Source organism: Somniosus microcephalus, chromosome 27, assembly GCF_052327205.1.
Source record: "Somniosus microcephalus isolate GS21.2 chromosome 27, FLI_Smic_1.0, whole genome shotgun sequence".
Classification (NCBI taxonomy): domain Eukaryota; kingdom Metazoa; phylum Chordata; class Chondrichthyes; order Squaliformes; family Somniosidae; genus Somniosus; species Somniosus microcephalus.
The window spans coordinates 24,253,396-24,277,406 of NC_141013.1; the positions used below are offsets into that span (position 1 = coordinate 24,253,396).

The following is a 24,011-nucleotide window of genomic DNA, read 5'->3' on the forward strand; positions in this document are numbered from 1 at the left end:
AAGAGGAAGGATAGACCAGGCAGAGAAAAGAGGGAGGGACTTCCCCAGTTCAGGGTAAGCAGGAAGGAAAAATAGACAGGCACAGATCTGGTAGAAGAGAAATTCCCCACAAAGAGAGCTAATGGGAGGAGGGATTGATCAGACAACAAGCTGGGGTGAAAGTTCATTGGCCTGGTAGGGAACTAGTGGGAGGAAGAAAATCAACATTCAGGAAGCTGGTGGGAGGAAGATTGACTAAGTAGAGAGCTAGAGCAGGAGAGATTAGACAGGGTGGAAGCGGGCAAAAGGGAGAAATTGGCCAAAGTAGGAATCTGATGGGAGGCGAGAAGGGAAATGTTTCCAAGCAGAAGTGGGTAAGAGGGGGATTGCTCAGGTAGGGAGGCAGCAGGATGGGGTATCAGTGCAAGGAATGAGAGGGAGATTTAGGGAAATGTAAAGTACCATGACAATAGCAGCCATTAAAAACTAAGTGTGATAAGAAAAGTTAATCCCCAAACATGTACTAATGATAACTGTACCTGGACAAAAACTGAAAACCAGAACATTTTTGATGAAGTTTTTAATGAAATTTAGTAATATTTACTGGATTATACAGAAACATGACAGCACAAATAAAAAACTGAAAACCCTGCGAGGTTTAAAGGGGCACAATCTTCAAGTGAAAGTGTTTGGCAGATATTTTATTTGAGTGCGGAGAATTACACCACTGATGGGATGAGCCATTTCGATTTAGGACTTTATGTCAGGGTCACCACACTCGAGATATCAACCTTTGAACCTTGTTAAAGCAAAAGCCCGACCTGCTCCACTGCTTCCCATGCCCGTGTATGTTGTGTGTTTGGCGGGGTTTCTCTTTATTTGAGTGTGCAGTCATGCCTCGGAGTCAAAAAGGTCATGGGATCAGCCTGGCACCAGGACTTGAACATTAAATCTAGGTTGACACTTCAGTGCAGTGCTGAGGGAGTGCTGCGCTGTCAGAAATGCTGTTGTTCGGCTGAGGTCTGATCTGGCTGCTCCAGTGGATGAAAAAGATCCCACGGCACTATTCAAAAAAGAGCAAGGGAGTTCTTCCAGCGTCTTGGCCAACTATTGACCAACATCACCAAAACAGATTGACTGGCGATTTATCTTATTTGCTGTTTGTGAGACCTTGCTATATGCAAATTGACTGCCGCATTTGCCTGCAAAACATGACGGCATTTCAAAAGTAATAAATTATCCAGTTAGCGCATCCTGAAGACATGAAAGGCAATATATCAGTGCAAGTTCTCTCTATTTATTCACAAAATTTTTTTTTCCAAATGAACCCTTTGTTACTATCGCAACTTTCAAATGGATGTTTCATTAAGCGATACGGTGGAAAACCAGAAAATACCAGAAATACCTGTTTGGAAAGTAATTTGATGAAAGTGAATTATTCAATATGAAAAAAACCCATGGAATTATTAACGACGGACTAAGATTGGTCATTGCTATTTGTCACTGACTATTGGAGAGAGACAGGATGGGCACGGCAAGTCTCTCTGATGTTTTTTACTATTCCCCCCTCAAGATGGAGCACTCCCTCCGGCTTTGCATCCCAAGATTGGCAATACTGCCTTTGGTGGGCAGCCAATTTCCGATGCCAGTTGGGCCTCGGATTAAAAAAGCTGTGTCTATGAATGACGTTTAAATTATGGTTGTGCAACAAATTAACAAGATAAATAATTCCCTGCATTTGAAATAATGAATTCTGTTTCTGAAAGACTTCAAGAATGTCCTATTAAAAATCTAAAATCAAGACAGAGGGGAAAGCTGTTTCCTGTCTCAAGCCCTTAAATGCCAGAACTCAGCTCTGGTTTTTTTTTTGGTTATTTCATCCAAAAGTGTCAATTAAAAGTAGAATCAGCCCACAATAATTTCCCCAAAGCATTCTTCTGAAGTTTTACATAGTCAGTAATGATTTCCCATGATAATTTTTTTTAAAGTACAAGGAATGACGAACATTTTCAAACATCCTTTTGACCAAAGCTCACATTGTACTGACCATACCATGTTGTGAGTACAAAATTAAGGAGTTTTCTTCAAGCCAAAAAGCAACAGGAAGCAACAATAACTTAGAGCTTTGACAAATCTTCTGAGAAAAAGTATAATACTCCCATTTCTAGAATCTTCTTAGGCAGGAAGTTGCATCCTTTCAGATTCCAGTAAACTCCTCTGTGACTGATAACTGATCCCCTCATCCTTCAGATCCTCCTAAAGTCTCGAATATGACAGACGTCAAACTCATCCCATCAAATCCTCTTTAACATCTCTGAGTTGATTATTGATCAACCATAATTTACTTGTAAAATTACTTTCCTTTGTACAAAAATATTGTGCCTTTGTATGTATAGCTGACTGTTGAATTTGAGGTGTTGGGGAACTGGTCAGTGAGGACAAGGGGGAACCATTGCTATTGGTTTAGATTTCATGGAACATCTGAATGAAGAAAAAGTATCCAGATACTCTAGTGCTTTGTTGCGGGATTGACCTCATTTATGTATTTCTCATGAATGGAAAATAAAATTGATAGGACTTCCTCATTATTTGCAAAACAAAGGTTAGCTCCAAGACTGAAAAGGTGAACACAAAAGAAAAGAAAGAATATATTATATAGCACCTTTCACAGCATCCCAATGTGCTTCACCGCCCAATGAAGTACTTTTTGAAGTGTAGTCACTGTTGTAAGATAGGAAATTGCAGCAGCCAATTAATGCACAGCAAGATCCCACAAACACAGATTCCGATGCAGCATACACTGCCACGATCCGAATGAGGCCCGGTGGCAGGACCATGGCAAATTGGTCCACCGGCCGCATCTGATTATGGCTGGTGCGCTGCGGGCGCCAATCGCGCAGTCCCTGGGGTAGCTCGAACCACGATCAGCCGGTGTGGAGCCTGTTGAGGTGGTGAGCAGAGTCTGGGGTTGCTGGGGTCGGGGTGTGGGGGAGACAATCGGGAGGGGAGGAGGCGAGTGGTGACCCAGCAACAGCCTGCGGATTTAATGTAATAAAAAAATAAAGTCGAACATTCAGGAGGCAGCCTCCAGGTCCAGTTGGTTTGGCTGGCAAGTGCCTGAGAATACTGATCACAGCATATGGGGCGCTAAATAATTTTGTAAAGGCTGGGCTTGAAATGGGTGTTAGGCCCCCTATTTGTATATGCAAAAGGCTTTATGCCTGTTCCAGGTGCAAGCCCTGGACGTCTATACAGGGGTCATTACCAATATGGCAGGCGGCGCACATCCAGCGCAGAATGTACACCGCCCGCCATATTGAACGCTTAGGTGCCCATCTTATGCTTGTAAAATGGGCACGGCGCCCACGCATTTCAGGGTCAAGATCTTTTACATCCTCCTGCGAGGGCAGAGAGGACCTCAGTTTAATATCTCATCCAAAAGGTGGCACCTCCCTCAGTGCTGCACTGAAGCGCCAGACTATGGGCTCAAATCTCAAGTCTCTGGAGTGACCTTTTTTGGAGGCAAGAGTGCTACCACTGAGCCAAGGATTACACCGCTTTAAGATGATCATTGAGAAGGACATAAGTATGATTAAAACCAGGGTAATAGTTTGGAGAAAAGCTGATTTTAAGGGGCTGAGAATAGAACTTGGGAAAATAAAATGGGCAACAATATTGGCAAACAACGATGTAGAACAGCAATGGGAAACATTTAAAACGGTGTTCAACAGGGTGCAGGAACAATATATTCCGCTAAAAGGAAAGAACAAACTAAATACTAATGGGACTCCATGGATGAATAAAGCCATAAGGGAACAATTGAGGGTAAGGAAAGAGGCACACATTAAGTACTTAGACAGCAGGGGAGTGCATGGTAAGGGAGAATACGAAGAGATTAGGAGAGAAGTCAAAAAAAACAATTAGGAAGGCAAAGAGGAACTATGAAACTAAATTATCAAGGAACATAAAACAAAATAGTAAAATATTTTACAGGCACATCAATAAAAAAAGGAAGGCTGGGATGGAAATAGGGCCATTAAGGGATAGACAGGATAATACCACAGGTAATGATAGAAAGATGGCAGAAATATTAAATAATTACTTTGGTTCAGTATTTACCAGGGAAATAGAACAGGTGGACATGACATTGGATGATGAGATTAGTAATGAGCTAAGTGTATTTAAAATAAAAAGAGGGGATATATTTAAATAAACTAATCAAACTGAAAGAGGTTAAAGCCCCCGATCCGGATGGATTGCATCCACGCATTTTAAAATAATCTAGGGAAGAGAGAGCAGAGGCATTAATACACATATTTAACAATTTGTTAGAAAAAGGTGTAGTGCCAGAGGACTGGCGGATAGCTAACGTAATACCTATATTTAAGAAGGGGGATAGAACAAGTCCAGGGAATTATAGACCAGTCTGCTTAACATTGGTGGTAGGAAACATAATGGAATCCCTACTAAAGGAGAAAATAGAATAACTTCTAGAAACCAAAAACATAGTAATGAATAGTCAGCGTGGATTTCAAATGGGAAAGTCTTGCTTGTCCAACCTCATTGGATTTTTTGAAGAGGTAACAGAGAGAGTAGACAAGGGTAATGCAGTAGATGTAATTTATCTAGATTTTCAAAAGGTCTTCGATAAGGTATCCCATAATAGACTGATGAACAAGGTCAGAGAATGCGGAGTCAGGGGATAAGTAGCAGAGTGGATAGCTAGCTGGCTTCAAGACAGAAAGCAGAGAGTAGGGGTAAAAGCTAGCTATGCACTGTGGCAGGTGAGTAGTGGTGTTCCACAGGGATCAGTGCTGGGACCACTGTTGTTCACAATTTATATTAACAATTTAGACTTTGGAATCAAAAACACAATTTCTAAATTTGCGGATGACACCAAACTGGTGGGAATAGTCAATACTGAGGAGGACTGCAATACATTCCAGGAGGACATTAATAAACTTGCAGAATGGGCATATAATTGGCAAATTAAGTTCAACACAGATAAATGTGAGGTATTACATTTTGGTAGGAAGAATAGGGAGGTCACTTCACTTGGAGGGTGTGAGTCTAGGTGGGGTAGAGGAACAAAGGGATCTAGGAGTACAAATCACTAAAAGTTGCGATACAGGTTAGCAAGGCCATAAAAAAAGCAAACCAAGCACTAGGGTTTATTTCTTGAGGGATAGAATTGAAAAGTAGGGAAGTTATGCTAAACCTGTATCGAACCTTGGTTAGACCACACTTGGAGTACTGCGTACAGTTCTGGTCGCCATATTATAAAAAGGATATAGAGGCACTGGAGAGGGTGCAGAGAAGATTTACAAGGATGATACCAGAAATGTGAGGGTGTACATATCAGGAAAGGATGAACAGACTGGATCTCTTTTCTCTTGAAAAAAGAAGGCTGAGGGGTGACCTAATAGAGGTCTTTAAAATTATGAAAGGTTTTGATAGAGTGGATACAGAGAGAATGTTTCCACTTGTGAGGAAGAGCATAACTAGAGGCCATCAATATAAGATAGTCACCAAGAAATCCAATAGGGAATTCAGAAGAAATGTTTTTACCCAAAGAGTGGTGAGAATGTGGAACTCGCCACCACAGGGAGTGGTTGAAGCAAATAGTATGGATGCATTTAAGGGGAGGCTGGACAAGCATATGAGGGAGAAGGGAATCCAGGGTTATGCTGATAGATTTAGATGAGGAAAGACGGGAGGAGGCTCGAGAGGAGCATAAACGCTGGCATGGACTGGTTGGGCCGAGTGGCCTGTTTCTGTGCCGTATATCCGATGTAATCCATGTAAAACCTCACAATATTCTAGCGATCAGGAGGTGGTGAGTAATCGCAGTACAGCAGGATCTGTGCTGGATCACAACTACAGACAGCACAGTGAGCATTCTTGGAAAGATTGTCCTTCAGTATTTCCATGTAATGTCTCTTTATGTTCTTTGTGTTTTGCACCACCAATATGTCTTTGTGATTTTCTATCTGTGCTGGTGAAATTGCTTCACCCTGATTATGGGCGACTGATTAGGCGTTATAACCGGATAATAGACAGTCAAATTGTGCCATTTGCTGGGCTCTGTGTGTCTATCCCCCTCTTGCTGGCAAAGTCCAATGTCATTCTGCAGTTCAGCTGGTAAAGAAATCTGCTCCTAATCTGAACGAATCCGAAAGGCCTGTCTGAAGTATGCTATTACTTTCATATCGGCAGCTAGCTGGATGCAGGGGAAGCGTCAAAGTAAATAAAAGTAAAACGAGGACCAAATCCCACCCGCCCAATTCTCCGAGTTAACAGCTGCATTAACTACAAACCCCATCATTCACTCGGCAGGGTTTCCGACTTGCCTTCAGTGTGCTCGCCTTCATCCCCTGATTTATTTTAAACAGGAGAAGCATTTAAGACTTTGAGTACTCACAGAATGAGATATGTGAATGCTGCTGCTGCTACAGTGTGGATGATAGCCCCTCTCTCACACGTCGATCACACTCATGATATGTTACAATTATGTGGTCATATGTAAACAGCTGCTTCTAAAACATGCCCCTCGGCTGTGCTACGTTTACTTTGCTGAATCTGTTTTAGGCCTAACTGCTAGAATGTTTCTGAACCGTATTTAAAAGGCAACTTTCCCGCTGATCTATGATTTATCACTCTTCCTTATTTGGACTTCAGTCCTAGGCTGTTCTGAGATTTATATATATTAAGGTTTGCATTCTGTATTTACTATTAGGTTGGAAAACTAATCCAGGAAGCAGCTGGGAAGAGTAATCTGAAGAGAGTAACACTGGAGCTGGGAGGAAAGAGCCCGAACATTATTTTTGCAGATGCCGATTGTAGGTTTAACATAAAATGTTAATTATCATACGTAGCAAGGACACACACACATCTACACATGCACACACATGCACAATTAAGCCCACACATGCACACATAAGCGTGCACACACACACTGGACAGAATTTTCAGTTTTGTGAGGTGTAAAATGGATGGTAGCAATTGCCCACCCATTATACAGCCCAGCCATTGATCCACTACTGCCTGGTTTATGCCCCCTCCAAAGTTGAACGTTCCACTCACGGAGATCCGATTCGGGCAGAGAGTAACCCAGACGCACGAGCAATATTTTTGCTGTCGTTCAAGTGTTTGCTGGGTGAGGTTTGAGAATTCTCTGCTGTCGCACTTGCTGGAACGACATGACAGCGAGCAAGGCGATGAACAAGGTGACATTGCCCACCTCAGCCCGCTCAAACTGTTGCCGGGTGCCTTCTCAGTTGGAAAAGGATGTCCGGTAGCAAGTGTGGTGAAAGCGGAGTTAACACAAAAACAACTGACTGGATGAATTTATTTACTAACTAAGGAGAATTTATAATGGAAGAATTGCATTATTTTCTGCAGCCAAGCATGGAAGTAATCTGGCTTGTCTCTAACAGTGAAGAGGCCTCAGATCCTTTAATACTTTGGGGATTGTAGTAGTATTTTGGTACCAACCTAGGTTATCTAACAGGGCCACAGATGTTGGTGCTGTAAATAAAAAGCTACACTGTGCTTAAACATGTTTTTTCTAAATCTTTATAATATTTACATTAGAAATATACAGTTCATCATTTTTTGTAAACATTTGTTGGGAAATTTCTGATATTTTTGAAAATTATTGGCCAGGCCGCGACAGGCATTTCCTGATACAGAAGAGGTAATATCTAACATAAGAACATGAGAAATAGGAGGAGTAGGCCATTTGGCCCCTCGCGCCTGCTCCGCCATTCAATAAGATCATGGCTGATCTTCTACCTCATCTCCACTTTCCTGCACTATCCCCATATCCCTTGATTCCCTTAATATTCAAAAATCTATCGATCTCTGTCTTGAATATACTCAATGACTGAGCCTCCACAGCCCTCTGGGGTAGAGAATTCCAAAGATTCACCACCCTCTGAGTGAAGAAATTTCTCCTCATCTCAGTCCTAAATGGCCGACCCCTTATTCTGAGACTGTGACCCCTGGCTCTAGACTCCCCAGCCAGGGGAAACATCCTCCCTACATCTACCCTGTCAAGCCCTGTAAGAATTTTGTATATTTCAATGAAATCACCTCTCATTCTTCTAAACTTGAGAATAAAGAATATAGGTCTAGTCTACTCAATCTGTCTTGATAGGACAATCCCCCCATCCCAAGAACAAATCTGGTGAACCTTCATTGCACTCCCTCTATGGCAAGTATATCCATCCTTAGGTAAGGAGACCAAAACTGTACACAATACTCCAGATGTGGCCTCACCAGGGCCCTATATAATTGCAGTAAGACGTCTTTACTCTTATACTCGAATCCTCTCATGTGCTGGGTTGTTGGCTTATTCTTGCAGTGGACTATGCTGTGGAACAGGCTCATCAGGGAGTGTTCTTCAACCAAGGCCAATGCTGCACAGCAGGATCACGGATCTATGTAGAGGAGCCGATCTACGATGAGTTTGTCAGGAAGAGTACAGAACGTGCACAGAGGAGAACAGTAGGAAACCCTTTCGATCCCGCCACCGAGCAGGGCCCACAAGTAAGATTTCCTCAAGCCAAACAAACAAAAAGAAGTGGTTATGTCAACCTTCATCCACTTTATAATGGAGCAGATTTTGTACCATGCTGTATCTTAGTTTCTTAGGAACTCTGGCCATAAGCCTGTGTGTTGGAGGCAGTCGAAAAACAATGTTCATCCTGGATCATCAACTACATTAATACACATCTGACGGAAATGATTAAGATTAATTTTAGTAAACTGTACAGGTATTAGCATCTAATTCCAGAGGCAGAACGACTTTAGATGTTTGTGCTTTTTGCTGTACATTATAAGGTTTTGATTTGCCTTACATTATAAGCTTGTTTTTTTTACACTATGGTATTTCTGCCCTCTTGAGCATCCCTGATTATTATCGCACAACCTTTGGTGGCCGTGCCTTCTGTTGCCGAGGCCCTAAGCTCAGGAATTCCCTCCCTAAACCTCTCCGCCTCTCTTTCCTCCTTTAAGACGCTCCTTAAAACCTATCTCTTTGACCAAGCTTTTGGTCACCTGCCCTAATTTCTCCTTATGTGGCTCGGTGTCAAATGTTTTGTCTTAAAATGCTCCTGTGCAGCGCCTTGGGACGTTTTACTATGTTAAAGGCGCTATATAAATACAAGTTATTGTTGATATAAAGTTGTTTTTTTTTAACAGTATGATATGATTGTTATTTTACATTACGATATAAGGTTTTACTATGATTTTTTTTTGCTGTGTATTATAAGGATGGATTTGTTGTGGTACAGTGCTACATGGTATGCTCATCGGTTTGTGGTGTTGGATCCCTGCTATAATGGATTTCATTTGTCTTCAGATTGACAAACTGCAATGTGATAAAGTCCTTGAACTTGTATTAAGTGGCATAGCTGAAGGAGCAAAGCTTGAATGTGGCGGCAAATCACTGGGAAAAAAAGGATTCTTCATTGAGCCAACCGTATTTTCAAATGTCACAGATGACATGCGGATAGCGAAGGAAGAGGTACAGGACTCTCAACCTCCAATTACTTCCAGTATGAAGTAGTTAGATTCTACCATTCAATAAAACTCTTTGGAATGCTATATTGCTGCCAACTTTTATTTTAATTCTGAGCACGTTCATCCATTTATTTCAGATTTTTGGCCCAGTTCAACCAATTATTAAGTTTAAGACTATGGAAGAGGTCGTGGAAAGGGCCAATAATTCTCAGTTTGGCCTGGTGGCTGCAGTCTTCACCAAGGATATCGATAAAGCATTAACAGTTTCTGCTGCAATGCAGGCTGGGACAGTCTGGTAAGAAAGAATGCCTTTTACAAACAGACCACAATGACGTGATGTTGAGACAGGACTGTCCAGGATTCCATCACTAGCCTGGTTTCTCATTAGAGGAAAATAAACATTGGTTTCAATACAAAATCAGTGCCCTCTCATATCAGGCCAGCAGAACTCTACTTATGCGGATTTCTCGGTAGTTTGGTTTGGAGACTCTCAAATGTGGTGGTGTCAGACACTCAACTGACCAAATAGGATAAAACAGGGTAACTCTTGCAAGGCTCTGCTAATGGCATAGAGCCTCGCTCAACAGGAGCACAGACTGAGAAATTGTTCTCTAAGCTGCACTCCCATTGAGCATGGTTCTATGTTGGGAGTGGAGTCTTGCTAAATGTATAATTCTAACACATTAACACTTCCACATAAGGTCACATGTTGTGGGTTTACTACAGACACCAAGTAATCAATGAAGCAAAGCCACATTTACAATCACAATATTGGCCCAGAAATTCGGGTCGGGGGCTTCCCGCGGGTGCAAGCCCCCGATCTGCACTTACCTAGCGCGCCGGCCGTTGAGCTGTAGGGCCCCGTGGAATTCCGATCCGGGGCCTGGTCCAGCTGCCGGCGTGCAGTGCTTGCATATCCCAGGGGCGCAGTTAGTTCGATGCGTCCCCTGGGATCACGTGGGCCATGGGCAGCCAATTGAAGCAGGGAATGCTCCATTCATAAGTCTGACAGGAAGTGCTGTCAAGACTTATAAATACTACGGCCCCAAAATAGCACTAAACCTTCAAATAATTTTTTTTAAAACATCACATTTTTAAAATAAACTATAAATTACATGAAATAACTATTTTAAACAATAATTTTAATTTTTGAAAAAAATAATTTTATATTCTAATGGGGCTAAAAATAAACTTACCTTGCTTTAAAGTATTTAAAAATAATAAACCTGTGGAAAAAATGTTTTAATTTTAATTAATTCATCACTTACCTTGTAAAAAGCAGGCCTTACGCCTGCTTTTTATATTTCTAAATTCTGCAGGCTTACCCTCATGGAAAAACCTGTAAAAAAAAACCTAAGTTTGATGCGCACGCGCTTCCTCCCCCGCACACGCGTTCGACCTCTGAACCCCTTCGTTCAGAGGATCGGAAGTGCCGGTTTCCCGCGCATGCGCAGTGCATGCAGGAAACCGGCACTTCCATCGGGCCTACGGGTGAGTACCCCGTGCGTACTCACCCGTGGAGACCCGAAGTTCTGGGTCTGTACAATGTATTTACCTTTGAAAGCAAAGAGAAGTAGAGTCTGCTAACTTTCTCCAAAAGTAGCATTACCAATACACGCTAACCAATTTTATAGAACCATCCAGCACAGAAACAGGCCATTCAACCCATCATGCCCGTGCCGTTTCTTTAAAAGAGTTATCCAATTAATCCGACTCCCCTACTCCTTTCCTCATAGCCCTGCAAATGTTTCCATTTCAAGTATTTATCCAATTCCCTTTTGAAAGTTACTATTGATTCTGCCTCCACCACCCTTTCAGGCAGTGCATTCCAGATCAGAACAACTCGCTGTGTAAAAAATTCTCAGCTCCCCTCTGGTTGTTTTGCCAATTATCTTAAATCTGTGTCCTCTGGTTACCAACCCTTCTGCCAGTGGGAACAATTTATCCATATCTACTCCATCAAAACCCTTTATAATTTTGAACACCTCTATTAAATCTCCCCTTACCCATCTCAGCTCTAAGGAAAATAATCCCAGCTTCTCTAGTCTCTCCACATAACTGAAGTCCCTCATCCCTGGTACCATTCTAATGAATCTCCTCTGCACCCTCTCCAAGGCCTTGATATCCTTCCTAAAGTGTGGTGCCCCAAATTGGACACAATATTCCAGCTGAGGCCTAACCAGTGATTTATAAAGGTTTACCATAACTTCCTTGGTTTTGTACTCTATGCCTCCATTTATAAAGCCATGGATCCTGTATGCTTTTTTAACAGCCTTATCAACTTACCCGGCCACTTTCAAAGATTTGTACATGTGAACTCCCAGGTCTCTCTGTTCCTGCACCCCCTTAAAAATTGTACCATTTAGTTTATATTGTCTCAGCTCATTCTTCCTTCCAAAATGCATCACTCCACACTTCTCTGTATTAAATTTCATCTACCATGTGTCTGCCCATTTCAGCAGTCTGCCTATGTCCTCCTGAAGTCTGCTACTATCTTTCTATCACGTTGTTTATTCCAGCAGTATATCCAGCCATCTACTGATACTGAGTATGGGGAATAGATACTGAACAATGGATTCAAGCTGTCCAAATCAGGTGGTGTGTTTCTACGTCACTCACTGCCTATGAAACTTGCCAACCCATCTCACTCTGCAGGCTGCTGCCTGTGCTGTTGCTGGCACAAGGCATTGCTCAGCCTCCTGCCTCAGATGGTTTCCAGCCTGCTTCACAGGGACTGGTTTAGTGAGCTCATTCTGTTGTTACAGTCGACCTTCTGGGAGGAGAGAATGTTTATTGAAACAAAACATATCAAAAGTCAGAATCTGATCCCTGAGGGATATTGAACATCTTGGATTCTATCTTTTGTTTTATTCAGGATTAGCAAACTCTGGGATATGTAATATTATAAACAAACAGCGTCCTCTCATGAGTTGGAGGTTTCTGTGTACAATGAGGATTTTTTTTTTGTGATTTCCCAGCTTTTCTTCTCTTCACAGTGTTGTTGAAATGTGGTTACATCAGTCTGTTATCTCGGGCCTTTGTCTGTAGGGAAATGAAATACGCCAATGTATGTGGGGCTCCCTGGTGACTGAATGGGCATTGCAATGTTTTGTATGGCATTGAAGCATACAGACAAGGTTCAGTCACCAATCTGCAGAGTTAGTTGATCTCAGACGAGGCACTGATGGGGGAACTACAACTGGCTCAGTATCCCTTAACTGGGGAGGGGGCAGGGAAGGGCAGTCAACCAAGGTTTCCGCTTTTGATTGCTCTCCGCTGACAGAAAGTAACCATGAGTATGGACAGGATTGGGTGTGGCTGTGATATTCCTCGGCTCCTTTGCAATGGACAGATAGCCTGCCCCATACTCAATGGGGTAGAAATTGGTTAGCGCCCGACTGCAAGATGGGTGGCATGACTCCAACGCGGGCCCGAGAAAGGCAGCCTGATGATCTCGCTCGAAATTGGTCGTTGGGCCTCAGCTTAATGATTGCAGTGAGCTGCCAGCGCCTGTCGCACCTCCAGAGGCAGCTCATTGGGTGGGGGGGGGGGGGGGGGAGGTGAGATGAGCAGGGGGCGGGGGTGGGTGGGGGTGGGCGCTACAGGTCCGCAGCGGCCCGCAGGAGTGCTGTGGAGCCGGGAGGAGCAGTCCCGCTCCCCCTGACTCCAAATCAAGATCTCATTGAAACTTATAAAATTCTAACAGGACTGGACAGACTAGATGCAGGAAGGCTGTTCCCGATGGCGGGGGAGTCCAGAACCAGGGATCACAGTCTAAGGATAAGGGGTAAGCCATTTAGGACTGAGATGAGGAGGAATTTCTTCACCCAGAGAGTGGTGAACCTGTGGAATTCTCTACCACAGAAGGCAGTAGAGGCCAACTTATTAAATATATTCAAGAAGGAGTTAGATATATTTCTTAAGGCTAAAGGGATCAAGGGATATGGGGAGAAAGCAGGGACAGGGTACTGAATTTGGATGATCAGCCATGATCTCATTAAATGGCAGAACAGGCTCGAGGGGCCGAATGGCCTACTCCTGCTCCTATCTTCTATGTTTCTATGGTTAAAAAGATTGGTGGTGGGCTCCAGCGGTCCCACTGGTTAGGCCGCATTGTGATCCCCAAAAAACTGAGCGTAGTAGGAATTTTATGGAAAGGTCCCTAAACAGACGTCAGGCTCCTCATTGACATATTCAAGGGGCCTAAAGTCTGTTTATTGACATCTGAATATTACCCGACCCCATATGGAGTCGGACATATTTCATGCGCCCTGGAGGGACAGGAACTTTCATCCTGAAATTGGTCCTGTTTGCCCCCGTTTTCTGCCCAGAAACCATGTGCTATGAGGACCAATTTACCATATCTACGTTCACCCAAAAGAAATGGCTATTTGAGGGAGGTACTGGAAGTTTGCTGATCCTGAGTGACCACATTCAAGAGAGGAAGAGAGAAAAATTGACAGAAGACATCATTGTGCATTCAGATGCGTGCATGACAGATCTTGGATTGTTTCTTGCCCAGACCCAGTGGGGTAGAAATGGGAAAACTGCAGTTAATGATGTGCACAATGGCTGTTAGAGATAAGGGCCTAGAAATTCAGTGGGCTGCGCCACCCGTTAGCACCCAAAGAGGGCACTTAGTGGGTTTAACGCCACTGGCCACGCCTCCCGCTAAATTTAGTGGGACGCTAATGGCAGCGCTAGCCGTTAGCGCTGCACCGCTACCGATTACATCATCGGTGTGCGCCGCACCCCGCTACCGCCCCGATCACGAAATTTGGTAGCGCCCCCTGCTTTAACACTGGTCGCAATTTGCGACCGGTTCAGGGGGGCCTACCTGCGGCAGTAGAGGTGCGGAGGTGTGGGGCGGCCATTTTTTTTGCTGGCCGCCTGCCAGCACCTCTTCGCGCTGCCATCCCGGCCTCCTGAGCACCCGCCCCCACGTTGTGCCGGCTGTGTCCCAAGAGCCCGGCACTTCTCCTCGGTGCCGGGCTCTTTTGCCGGCACTCGCAATCGCCAATTGCGCTGCAGCAGGCCCCTCCCCTTTAAGAAGGGGAGGAAGGCCTGCAGTACCGCAGTGCGCCGTGCCGCAGCATGTGGCGCTGCGGCACATTGCACTGCGATTTTCAGTTGCAGCGCCCCAACAGAGATGTGGGGCGCCTCGAGTAGCGCTGCGCTTCCGTCTGGGGTGCTGAAACTGAATTTCCGGCGGGCATTCGCAACTCCTTCCGGGGCCGTACTTCCGGCACCCTGGCGAGACTGGCGCGCCGTTTCTAGGCCAAAATGTTAAAAGTGGCAGTCAATCTGAACCTACTTCTTTTGGAGTTCAAAACATAATGCCAGGACTGCAAAGAAATGTACATATAAATGCTTTAACATGCACCAGAAAAACACATTGCCTCACTCGCACGCACATCCACAGACGCAGAGAACTCTATTTAATTAGACGATTGACAGTTTTAAAAATTAATCATTTGAAAAGCAATTGGGATTGGACTCAAAAGTGCTTTATGTCCAACATATTTTTTGTGTTCATCCTGGGTCAAATATATTTTATATTTTATGTATGTGTTTTTTTTCCACAGTTCCTAAATTTGTACACGTATGTATGCGTTTTCCATATGAACACGCACTGCACATTGATGCAATCGCTGTATTTGGATCTGTATTAGGTCAGGTGTCATTTTTATTGTGACTCCATCGTCTGCAAGTGATATGCCATTCGTGTAGTCGCATCAAGCACTTGTAAAACAAAGAAAGGCTTGTGAAAGACATTTTCATGAAGATGGTGCTCCTTAAAAATTGGTCACATACTAAAATACCTAGAGAGACGATTGTGTGCGCGTTTTATATACATAAAGTTACTTTAGAAGCATGTTTAGTTGAACCGATAACATCAAACCTCAAACTCGCTACAAGTATGCTCCAAATTGACTCGTCGTTTAGAAATCCTGGCTTAGTACCAAGGAATTTCAAGCAGCAGGAATTACTCCAAGAACTGAACCGTTTGCACAAATATAATTACTGAAACAGGGACAACATTTCATTAAGATATTGGAAGAGGACTAAAATGTGACATAATTTAAGTTTTGAATTGCTATCCATTCTGACTTGCTTTGGGCTTATTCTGTTTGGTCTTATTAGGTGGTGTCCCCCCTCTTTCCAGTTGACAAATTTCCAGATTTTGCTTGTCTGTAACAATTAAATTCACTGTCGTGTGTCATGTATCAAACTCTCCTGTGAATATTGTTACAAATCATCCTTACGTTTTTTTCCCAACATTCATGCTTGTGGACTTCGTAGTTGAAAAGATCTCTTTAAGCAGCAATTGAATTCAAATTAAATTCATTCTTCCTTTATTGCAGGATTAATTGTTACAATGCCTTAAATGTCCAGAGTCCCTTTGGAGGATTTAAAATGTCTGGCAATGGTAGAGAAATGTAAGTAGTTTTATAGACTCAGGTTTCAGAACACTGAGTATCTCAAATCTAAGTGTGCTGTTGTATTTCTGCAGACACATCTTCTGTTAAACATAAAAATTAAACAATAGAAAAAAAACTTAAAATACACAAAGTTTACAAATACTGTTTAAAAAAAGCATATTTTCTGATAGCGACAGCAATGTGTTGTCTTAGTCAATTGTGTAATGTGAATGTGGTTTTTTTTTCTCTAGGGGAGAATACGGGCTAAAGGAATACACTGAAATCAAAACTGTGACCGTCAGAATTCAACAGAAGAATTCTTAAGAGCGCTGCGAGACGAACACTTTGTACATGGGCACAGTGAATCCTCTCACTTATCAGCAGGACAAATGCGCACAACAGTGGTTGTGCAGCATATGGTTGAAGCTTTATCTTATAAAATGTAAAAAAATATATACTAGTGAATGTATATGTACCACAAATACTGTGTATTTGAAGAAAATACAATAATCTCAGCAAATTCCCCGAGTGCATTCATTACACGGTTCCCCTTCGAAATCGCTTTTAGCCTTGTGTAATCTGTAAACTGTGGAGACCTGATATACCGTGGAAACTCAATGGTGTCACTGGAACTGATAGCCGAATTCTTATTTTCTCTGTCGCTGCTAACAATTTGAGAACTGCCACAGAACCTAAATGCTGCTCGTTTAAAATCAGCGTGTCTTCCGTTCCCGGGTGGGCTGTCTGTGGGCGGCGCGGAGGAGAGGTAAGTGGAGGAGGAACAAAATTGAAGGGCGAGGCCAGACTGACATTCGTGTCCCTCCTCTTCTTTAAAAGTGACACAGTAGAAACATGAGCCCAGGCCCTACATTTTCTTAGAAGGGGAAGAAAATAAATCAAAATTATGCAAGTGAATTACATGATCTGGAATGTTCTCTGGGTGGGTGGTAGTCCTATTGGTAACCCAAATATAAATATTTAGGTATTTGCTCTATGGTTTGTTGGCAGTACACCGGTCATTTCTCACAGCCACTGCCAGCATTCAGAGTACAGAGAGTCTGCCGCAGCAGCAAGTTGAGGCTGGGAATTCAGCTTGTAAAATATACATCTTTATACACGCGGCGCTCATACAATTTTAACATACCACTGTCGTCCTTTGCCACTAAGGACAAGGGGGCCTCGGAGTTCCTGGGGCCAGGGAGGGAGTGTTACCGGGGAGGCAGAATTTGGGCGTAGACCCCGGATCCGCCAGGGTTCTGCTCCTCTTTGGCCCCGTCCGAAAGCCCGGAGGTGTTTGGGGGTGGATCCATCATATGATGCACTTTCCTCACTTATCACCTTAGCAACGCTCGATGCCAGGGATGCCTGTGTGTCATAGAAACATAGAAGATAGGAGCAGGAGTAGGCCATTCGGCCCCTCGAGCCTGCTCTGCCATTCAATGAGATCATGGCTGATCATCCAAACTCAGTACCCTGTCCCTGCCTTCTCCCCATATCCCTTGATCCCTTTAGCCTTAAGAAATATATCTAACTCCTTCTTGAATATATTTAATGAATTGGCCTCAACTGCCTTCTGTGGTAGAGAATTCCACAGGTTCACCGCTCTCTGGGTGAAGAAATTCCTCCTCATCTCTGTCCTAAATAGCTTACCCCTTATCCTTAGACTGTGACCCCTGGTTCTGGACTCCCCCGCCATCGGGAACATCCTTCCTGCATCTAGTCTGTCTAGTTCTGTTAGAATTTTATAAGTTTCAATGAGATCCCCTCTCATTCTTCTAAACTCCAGCGAGTATAAGCCCAATCGACCCAATCTCTCCTCATACATCATTCCTGCCACCCCAGGTATCAGTCTGGTGAATCTTCGCTGCACTCCCTCCATGGCAAGAACATCCTTCCTCAAATAGGGCGACCAAAACTGCACACAATACTCAAGGTGTGGTCTCACCAAGGCCCTGTACAACTGCAGCAAGACATCCTTGTTCCTGTACTCGAACCCTCTCGCTACAAAGGCCAACATACCATTTGCCCATGAGTCCCATGAGTCCAGTTTGAGGTTTTAAAGGTCAGTCTTGCAACGCAATTGTTGATCGCAGAGCAATTGATTGGATTACCTATAATTGACAGCCATGTTTTAAAATATACTTTTACATAGAATTACATAGTATTTACAGCACAGAAACAGGCCATTCGGCCCAACAGGTGGTGTTTATGCTCCACACGAGCCTCCTCTCACTCTTCTTCATCTCACCCCATCAACATATCCCTCTATTCCTTTCTCCCTTGTGTTTATCCAGCCTCCCCTTAAATGCATCAATGCTAGTCGCCTCAACTACTCCCTGTGGTAGCGAGTTCCACATTCTCACCACTCTCTGGGTAAAGAAGTTTCTCCTGAATTCCCTATTGGATTTATTAGTGACACTTTTATATTTATGACTCCTAGTTCTGGTCTCCTGCACAAGTGGAAACATCGCTACAACTACCCAGCAAAGATTACCCAAACAAAACCAGGTCCATATTTCATGGGGATATTAATTTCATGTAAATTTGTTTTGCAAATCTTTGTTCTCACTTATTTCAAAAAAGGCAGGTGGGTAAATTGCAATGAATAACCTCCTCACATCACTTGGCTAGTAGCGGCACGCTGGTGAAAACAGCACACAGCTCTTCCTGGTCTTCTCCCTTGCCAAAGGAAACAAGGTTTGCTAAACATTGTTTTATAAAGACAGTGCCCTTATAAATGTGCCATGTCCTCTTTCTATGTTTTCTGGGATATTGTCAAGTTGGTGACTACATGTTCCACCATTAACTGTTGAGTGTTATCAATGCATGGAATAACTCTGGGGCCTCGGCAGCATTGGGAAGTTCAATGCCATTGAATGCTGTACCCTAGACAACGTGCTGCAACACAGTCACCTGACACTGCATCAGACATTAGGCATCCGTTTAATCGCGAGGAATATTTTGGCCACTCTTTAGTGGTTTCAATACAATAATGTTGTAAGCCCGATTACAACACAGATGAAGACACAGCAAGAGGCAATCTGCAGCACGTATCAGCGAAACAAAACCTCTGTCATCAGCCGCAAAATCTGAAATGAGAGGATCTGTTGGCTAAAAAATCAAAGCATGTATGATATGAAATGAGAAGATACCAAAGTAATTAGAAACATGTTTCTGCTCTGAATATTTAGTCTAGAAATTACTATTGGTGATATTAGCAGACTAACAATTAACATGGTCATCGGACATTGCTCTGTCCAGTATTTTAACTTAGACTTTAATCTATTTAAACTAAACAGGTTAACACTTCTTTTAAAATAATAGGCAGAGGAATTCCATTCAAATTCATTAAGCATTCTTCTGTTAATATCACAAAGTCATTTCAAGGCTTATGTATGTTTAAAATATTTTGTTGTTACATTATAATTACAGTGATAAAAGCTAATCCTTTATTATTATATTTCATTTCATACTTTTCACTCCACTCGTATAAAATCTGAGCATTAATTTGATAAACTTTCACCATTCCTGCTGTCTTTCAGTTTCTCTGTTTTAAGTCACCTGTGGTTGATGTCACCAAAAAGCAATAATGTATAAATCCTTGCATTTTTATACACTGATTGAATGACTGCAAATTTTTTCTTGTTAACTGTATTGCAGTTTTGAAATCATGTATATACAATTATGTACTATGAAGATATAAAGATATTTTCTATACTGTTTTTCATTAAAGAAACAAGATACACTTGGTATCAGAGTGTTAAAATTATGTGAAAATAATTTGACTAAAAATCTGCTGATGTTTTAAAACAGAATATCAGTTGTGTTATGTTGGTTGTGACTAGGCCAGTATAAACAGAATCCCCATCTGGGGATCTGGTCAAAAGCTCCTTCCCATTATCCAAACACGACATATTACAAGACAAGACTCCTGAATGTAGTGACCGGCATTTTACACTTCACTATTCACCTGTCTGAAACAGAACTTTATAGTCGGAGCCCCACTCATCGCCCCTCCCCTGGTGCCTAGACTAAAATCAGACAAAAGTGGAATGACTGCGCTTCTGGCAACTGTGCGGCTGAATATCTGCCTCTCAGTATTTAGCCCGACAACCCCTGCCACTCGTTAAGTCCCCACGGGCAATTTATGATTAAATTACCACATTGGATCCTTCCATCCAACTAAATAATATTAATAATTTTTTTGTAATATATGAAAATCCATTAATTGCTCAATATTTTAACTTTTATCACACAAAAGTAAAAGTGCAAATAATGTAAGCGTAGAAAAACTTGCATAAATATTTGGTTAGAAGAATATACCCAGAAATAGAACTGAACATTTTGGCAATTCATCCTGAAGTTAATAAAGGTTTTGGTTTGTTAAAAAGTCTGTGATCAGTCATCATTATTTTTAGTGAGGCGTGAAATTGATAACATTTGGACCCGTCCCATCTGAATGTGTAGCAGATGTGGTGACATCAGAGCAATGACGACCTATATGTATGTGTGCGGTTAGCTAAGCAAAGGCCTACTGATCCCGCAAGATAATTACAAATGAGAAAGGCCATTCAGCCCATCTTAATTCATCCATCCAGTGTGATCCTAAAGTTCCCCCATTGCAGCATCCAATTGTTTCTTAAAGGCTTCCAGAGTTTTCACCTCCACTATGCTATCGGGAAGTTTATTCCACACATTGATCACTCTGTGTGAAGAATTTTCTGACATTAGCCCTAAAATTGCCTTTGACGAGTTTGGACCTGTGTCCCTTGCTCTACTGTCACAATTGAACGTAATATTCTGAGTTTCCTTTATCTGTTTTCTTAACAATCTTACGTACCTCCTTATAAGAACACCTCTCAAACACCTCCACTATAGGATGAAAAGCCCAGGTCATTCCAGCCGCTCTTCGTAACTCAGACCTCTGGAACTGAGGATCACCTTGTGGCTCTTTCTCTGCACTGCCTCCAGCATTTGAATGTCCCCCTTGTTTCTTGCTGACCAGAACTGGTTGCAGTATTCAAGGAGATCTGACCAGAACATTACAAAGTTTGATTGGTACCTCCTCTGACTTGCATCCTCTTGTTTTGTCTATATAGTTCATCATTCTATTGGTTTTGTTGATTGCTGCCCTCCATTGGTTGCACATGTTAAGTGTTATAGTCCAACAGCTTTATTTGAAATCACAAGCTTTCAGAGCACTGCTCCTTCGTCAGTGCTCCGAAAGCTTGTGATTTCAAATAAAGCTGTTGGGACTATAACCTGGTGTTGTGTGACTTCCTACATTTGTCCACCCCAGTCCAACACCGGCATCTCCACATCATGTTAGTGTTGAGTCTACTAAGACTCCTGGGTCTCTTTCAGCTTCACCTTAGCCATTTCACACTCGGCATGGAGTATGTGTGTCACCGAGTTTCCCTCCCTATGTGCAGCACTTGTCTGCCCATGTTCTGCCCACTTACACGTTTGTCCAACTCATTCTGTAATCTCCAAACAGCTGCACTTCTTAAGTTTGGCATCGTCTGCAAACTCGACCACTTTGCATTGAGCTTCTGAATCACGGGAACTTGTGTAAATTAGAGATTGCAGTGGTTCCAGCCCCAAGCCCTGAGACAGCTCACTACCTACACTCTGAGAGCTGGGAAATGGAGACAGAAGGCCAGCAGACCGGGGAATAGAACTGGAGGATGGAGATGGAATCAATAGATTGCAGGAAGAGAAATGGGAGGTAGGAACTGAGCCATAGCGATAGAAAAAAGAGAAAATAAGTTTTTTTTAGCAGGAAGAGAAACAGTAAACAGAACCTACCAAGATAGATTGATGCGAGTCTATCTTGCACCCAGCTACTTGTATACATGCCGCTAACAATTAACAGAGTTCACAAAATGTACCTGTTGAAACACTCACATTTAAGTTCAAACAAATACAGTATTTCAATGATAATATATAACACATACATAATTTTCCATTATCATGTTTTGAAAAATATCCAGCAAGACTGCGACTTCTTGCACATCTGATATGGTACATTTCAAATTATTCTTCTGTGTTAATTACTATTTTTAAAAACTCAATTATGGGATATGGGCGTCACTGGCAAAGCCAGCATTTATTGCCCATCCCTAATTGCCCTTGAGAAGGTGGTGGTGAGCCGCCTTCTTGAACCGCTGCAGTCCGTGCGGTGAAGGTACTCCCACAGTGCTGTTAGGGAGGAAGCTCCAGGATTTTGACCTAGTGACGGTGAAGGATCAGTGATATACTTCTAAGTCAGGATGGTGTGTGACTTGCAGGGGAACTTGGAGGGGGTGGTGTTCCCATGCGCCTGCTGCCCTTGTCCTTCTAGGTGGAAGAGGTCACGGGTTTGGGAGGTGCTGCCAAAGAAGCCTTGGCGAGTTGCTGCAGTGCATCTTGTAGATGGTACACACTGCAGCCATGGTACGCCGGTGGTGGAAGGAGTGAATTTTTAAGGTGGTGGATGGAGTGTCAATCAAGCGGGCTGCTTTGTTTTGGATAGTGTTGAGCTTCTTGAGTGTTGTTGGAGCTGCACTCATCCAGGCAAGTGGAGAGTATTCCACCACACTCCTGACTTGTGCATTGTAGATGGAAGAAAAGCTTTGGAGAGTCAGGATTGATAGAAGTAATCAGTAATATATAATTAGCAACGTTAATCTTTGACCCATCACATTCTCTGACCATTTCTTTCTTAATCCTCTCTAGCTCCAAGTTCACTAGCATGCCCACCACTCCTACTCCCTAAGGATCACTGTCATTGCCCAGTCTTGTACTGTAGCTCATTCTTTCACAGGATCGAAAAACTCTTTACCTCCCTCAATTTTGCTTTGAATAACCCAGGATTGGCATCAACTAGCCACTATTTCTCAATGAATCTTGTCCTCTCTCCTAGCCTTGGTGCTGTCTTCAGCTATAGGCCCAGGGTTCTCAGTTTAAAAAAAAATCATTACAAGATGTCAAAGATCAGCCATAATCTTATTGAATGGCGGAGGAGGCTCGAAGGGCCATATGGCCTACTCCTGCTCCTATTTCTTATGTTCTTAAAACCTGATTTGGTCTTAAGACTCCCAGGAGTAATAGGAAAATGATGATAAATGTTTTGCTAAGTATTTGGGATTTATACTCAGCTCCACAAGAGGAAATCTAGAGACAAAAGGAGCCAAGCTTTAATAGTCTAGTGTTGACTTGGTTGTAAATAAATGTTCTTTAGTGGCAAGTTCATTTCTTAAGTGATTTATGTGTGCTGTCCAACACATTGTATTTATCATGATTGGTATCTGCTGGTTAAAACTTCTGCACAGTTTTATATTTTGTTCTGAAAACAAATATTATACATTGTTCAAACTCAAAATTCTCTACGGACACATTTAAATGATTAAAACATTTTTTGATGAATGTAGTATGGTTTCCAAAACATAACCTTTGACATAACCATCGTCAGAGCACCCTCATCACAAGGACTGCTGCTGTTCAAGGAGAAGGTCCACCTCTACCTTCTCAGGGTGACTTGGGATGAGCAATAAATGCGGCCTTGCCAGTGTTGCCTACGTCCTGAAAACATGGGGGTGTTCAAGCATCAAATTCCCTTCTAACTCAAATATAGTTAAAAAGAATTACAAGTAACAGTTATACATAGGTTCTTTACATAGGATATACGGCACAGAAACAGGCCATTCGGCCCAACCAGTCCATACCGGCATTTATGCTTCACTCGAGCCTCCTCCCGTCTTTCCTCATCCAACAACCAGCACAACCCTCGATTCCCTTCGCCCTCATATGCTTGTCCAGCCTCCCCTTAAATGCATCGATACTATTCGCTTCAACCACTCCCTGTGGTAGCGAGTTCCACATTCTCACCACTCTCTGGGTAAAGAAGTTTCTTCTGAATTCTCTATTGGATTTCTTGGTGACTATCTTATATTGATGGCCTCTAGTTTGCCTTTGCTCTTCCTCACTATGGAGGCAAAATTGAGTCGCGCCCCCTTTGGGGCACTAACTTCGCCGGGTGCTAGCGCCCCCGTGGCTGAAATTCATCGGTAGCACCCCAAGAGAGAAGTGCTACTGGAAGGGCCC

At 42.8% G+C, this 24,011-nt stretch overlaps 1 protein-coding gene across 1 annotated transcript in view; it reads left to right on the forward strand.

Moving 5' to 3' along the window:
- LOC147100076 (retinal dehydrogenase 2) overlaps positions 1-19,676 on the forward strand; it is a 98,441-nt gene extending 78,765 nt beyond the window's left edge. Inside the window, exons 8-13 of the mRNA XM_085968720.1 lie at positions 6,716-6,818; positions 8,345-8,529; positions 9,344-9,508; positions 9,642-9,799; positions 15,870-15,944; positions 16,178-19,676. Of these exons, the coding sequence (XP_085824846.1) occupies positions 6,716-6,818; positions 8,345-8,529; positions 9,344-9,508; positions 9,642-9,799; positions 15,870-15,944; positions 16,178-16,250 (759 nt within the window). The 3' untranslated portion in view covers positions 16,251-19,676. The remainder of the gene's footprint in view (positions 1-6,715; positions 6,819-8,344; positions 8,530-9,343; positions 9,509-9,641; positions 9,800-15,869; positions 15,945-16,177) is intronic.
- Positions 19,677-24,011: the final 4,335 nt, after the last annotated feature.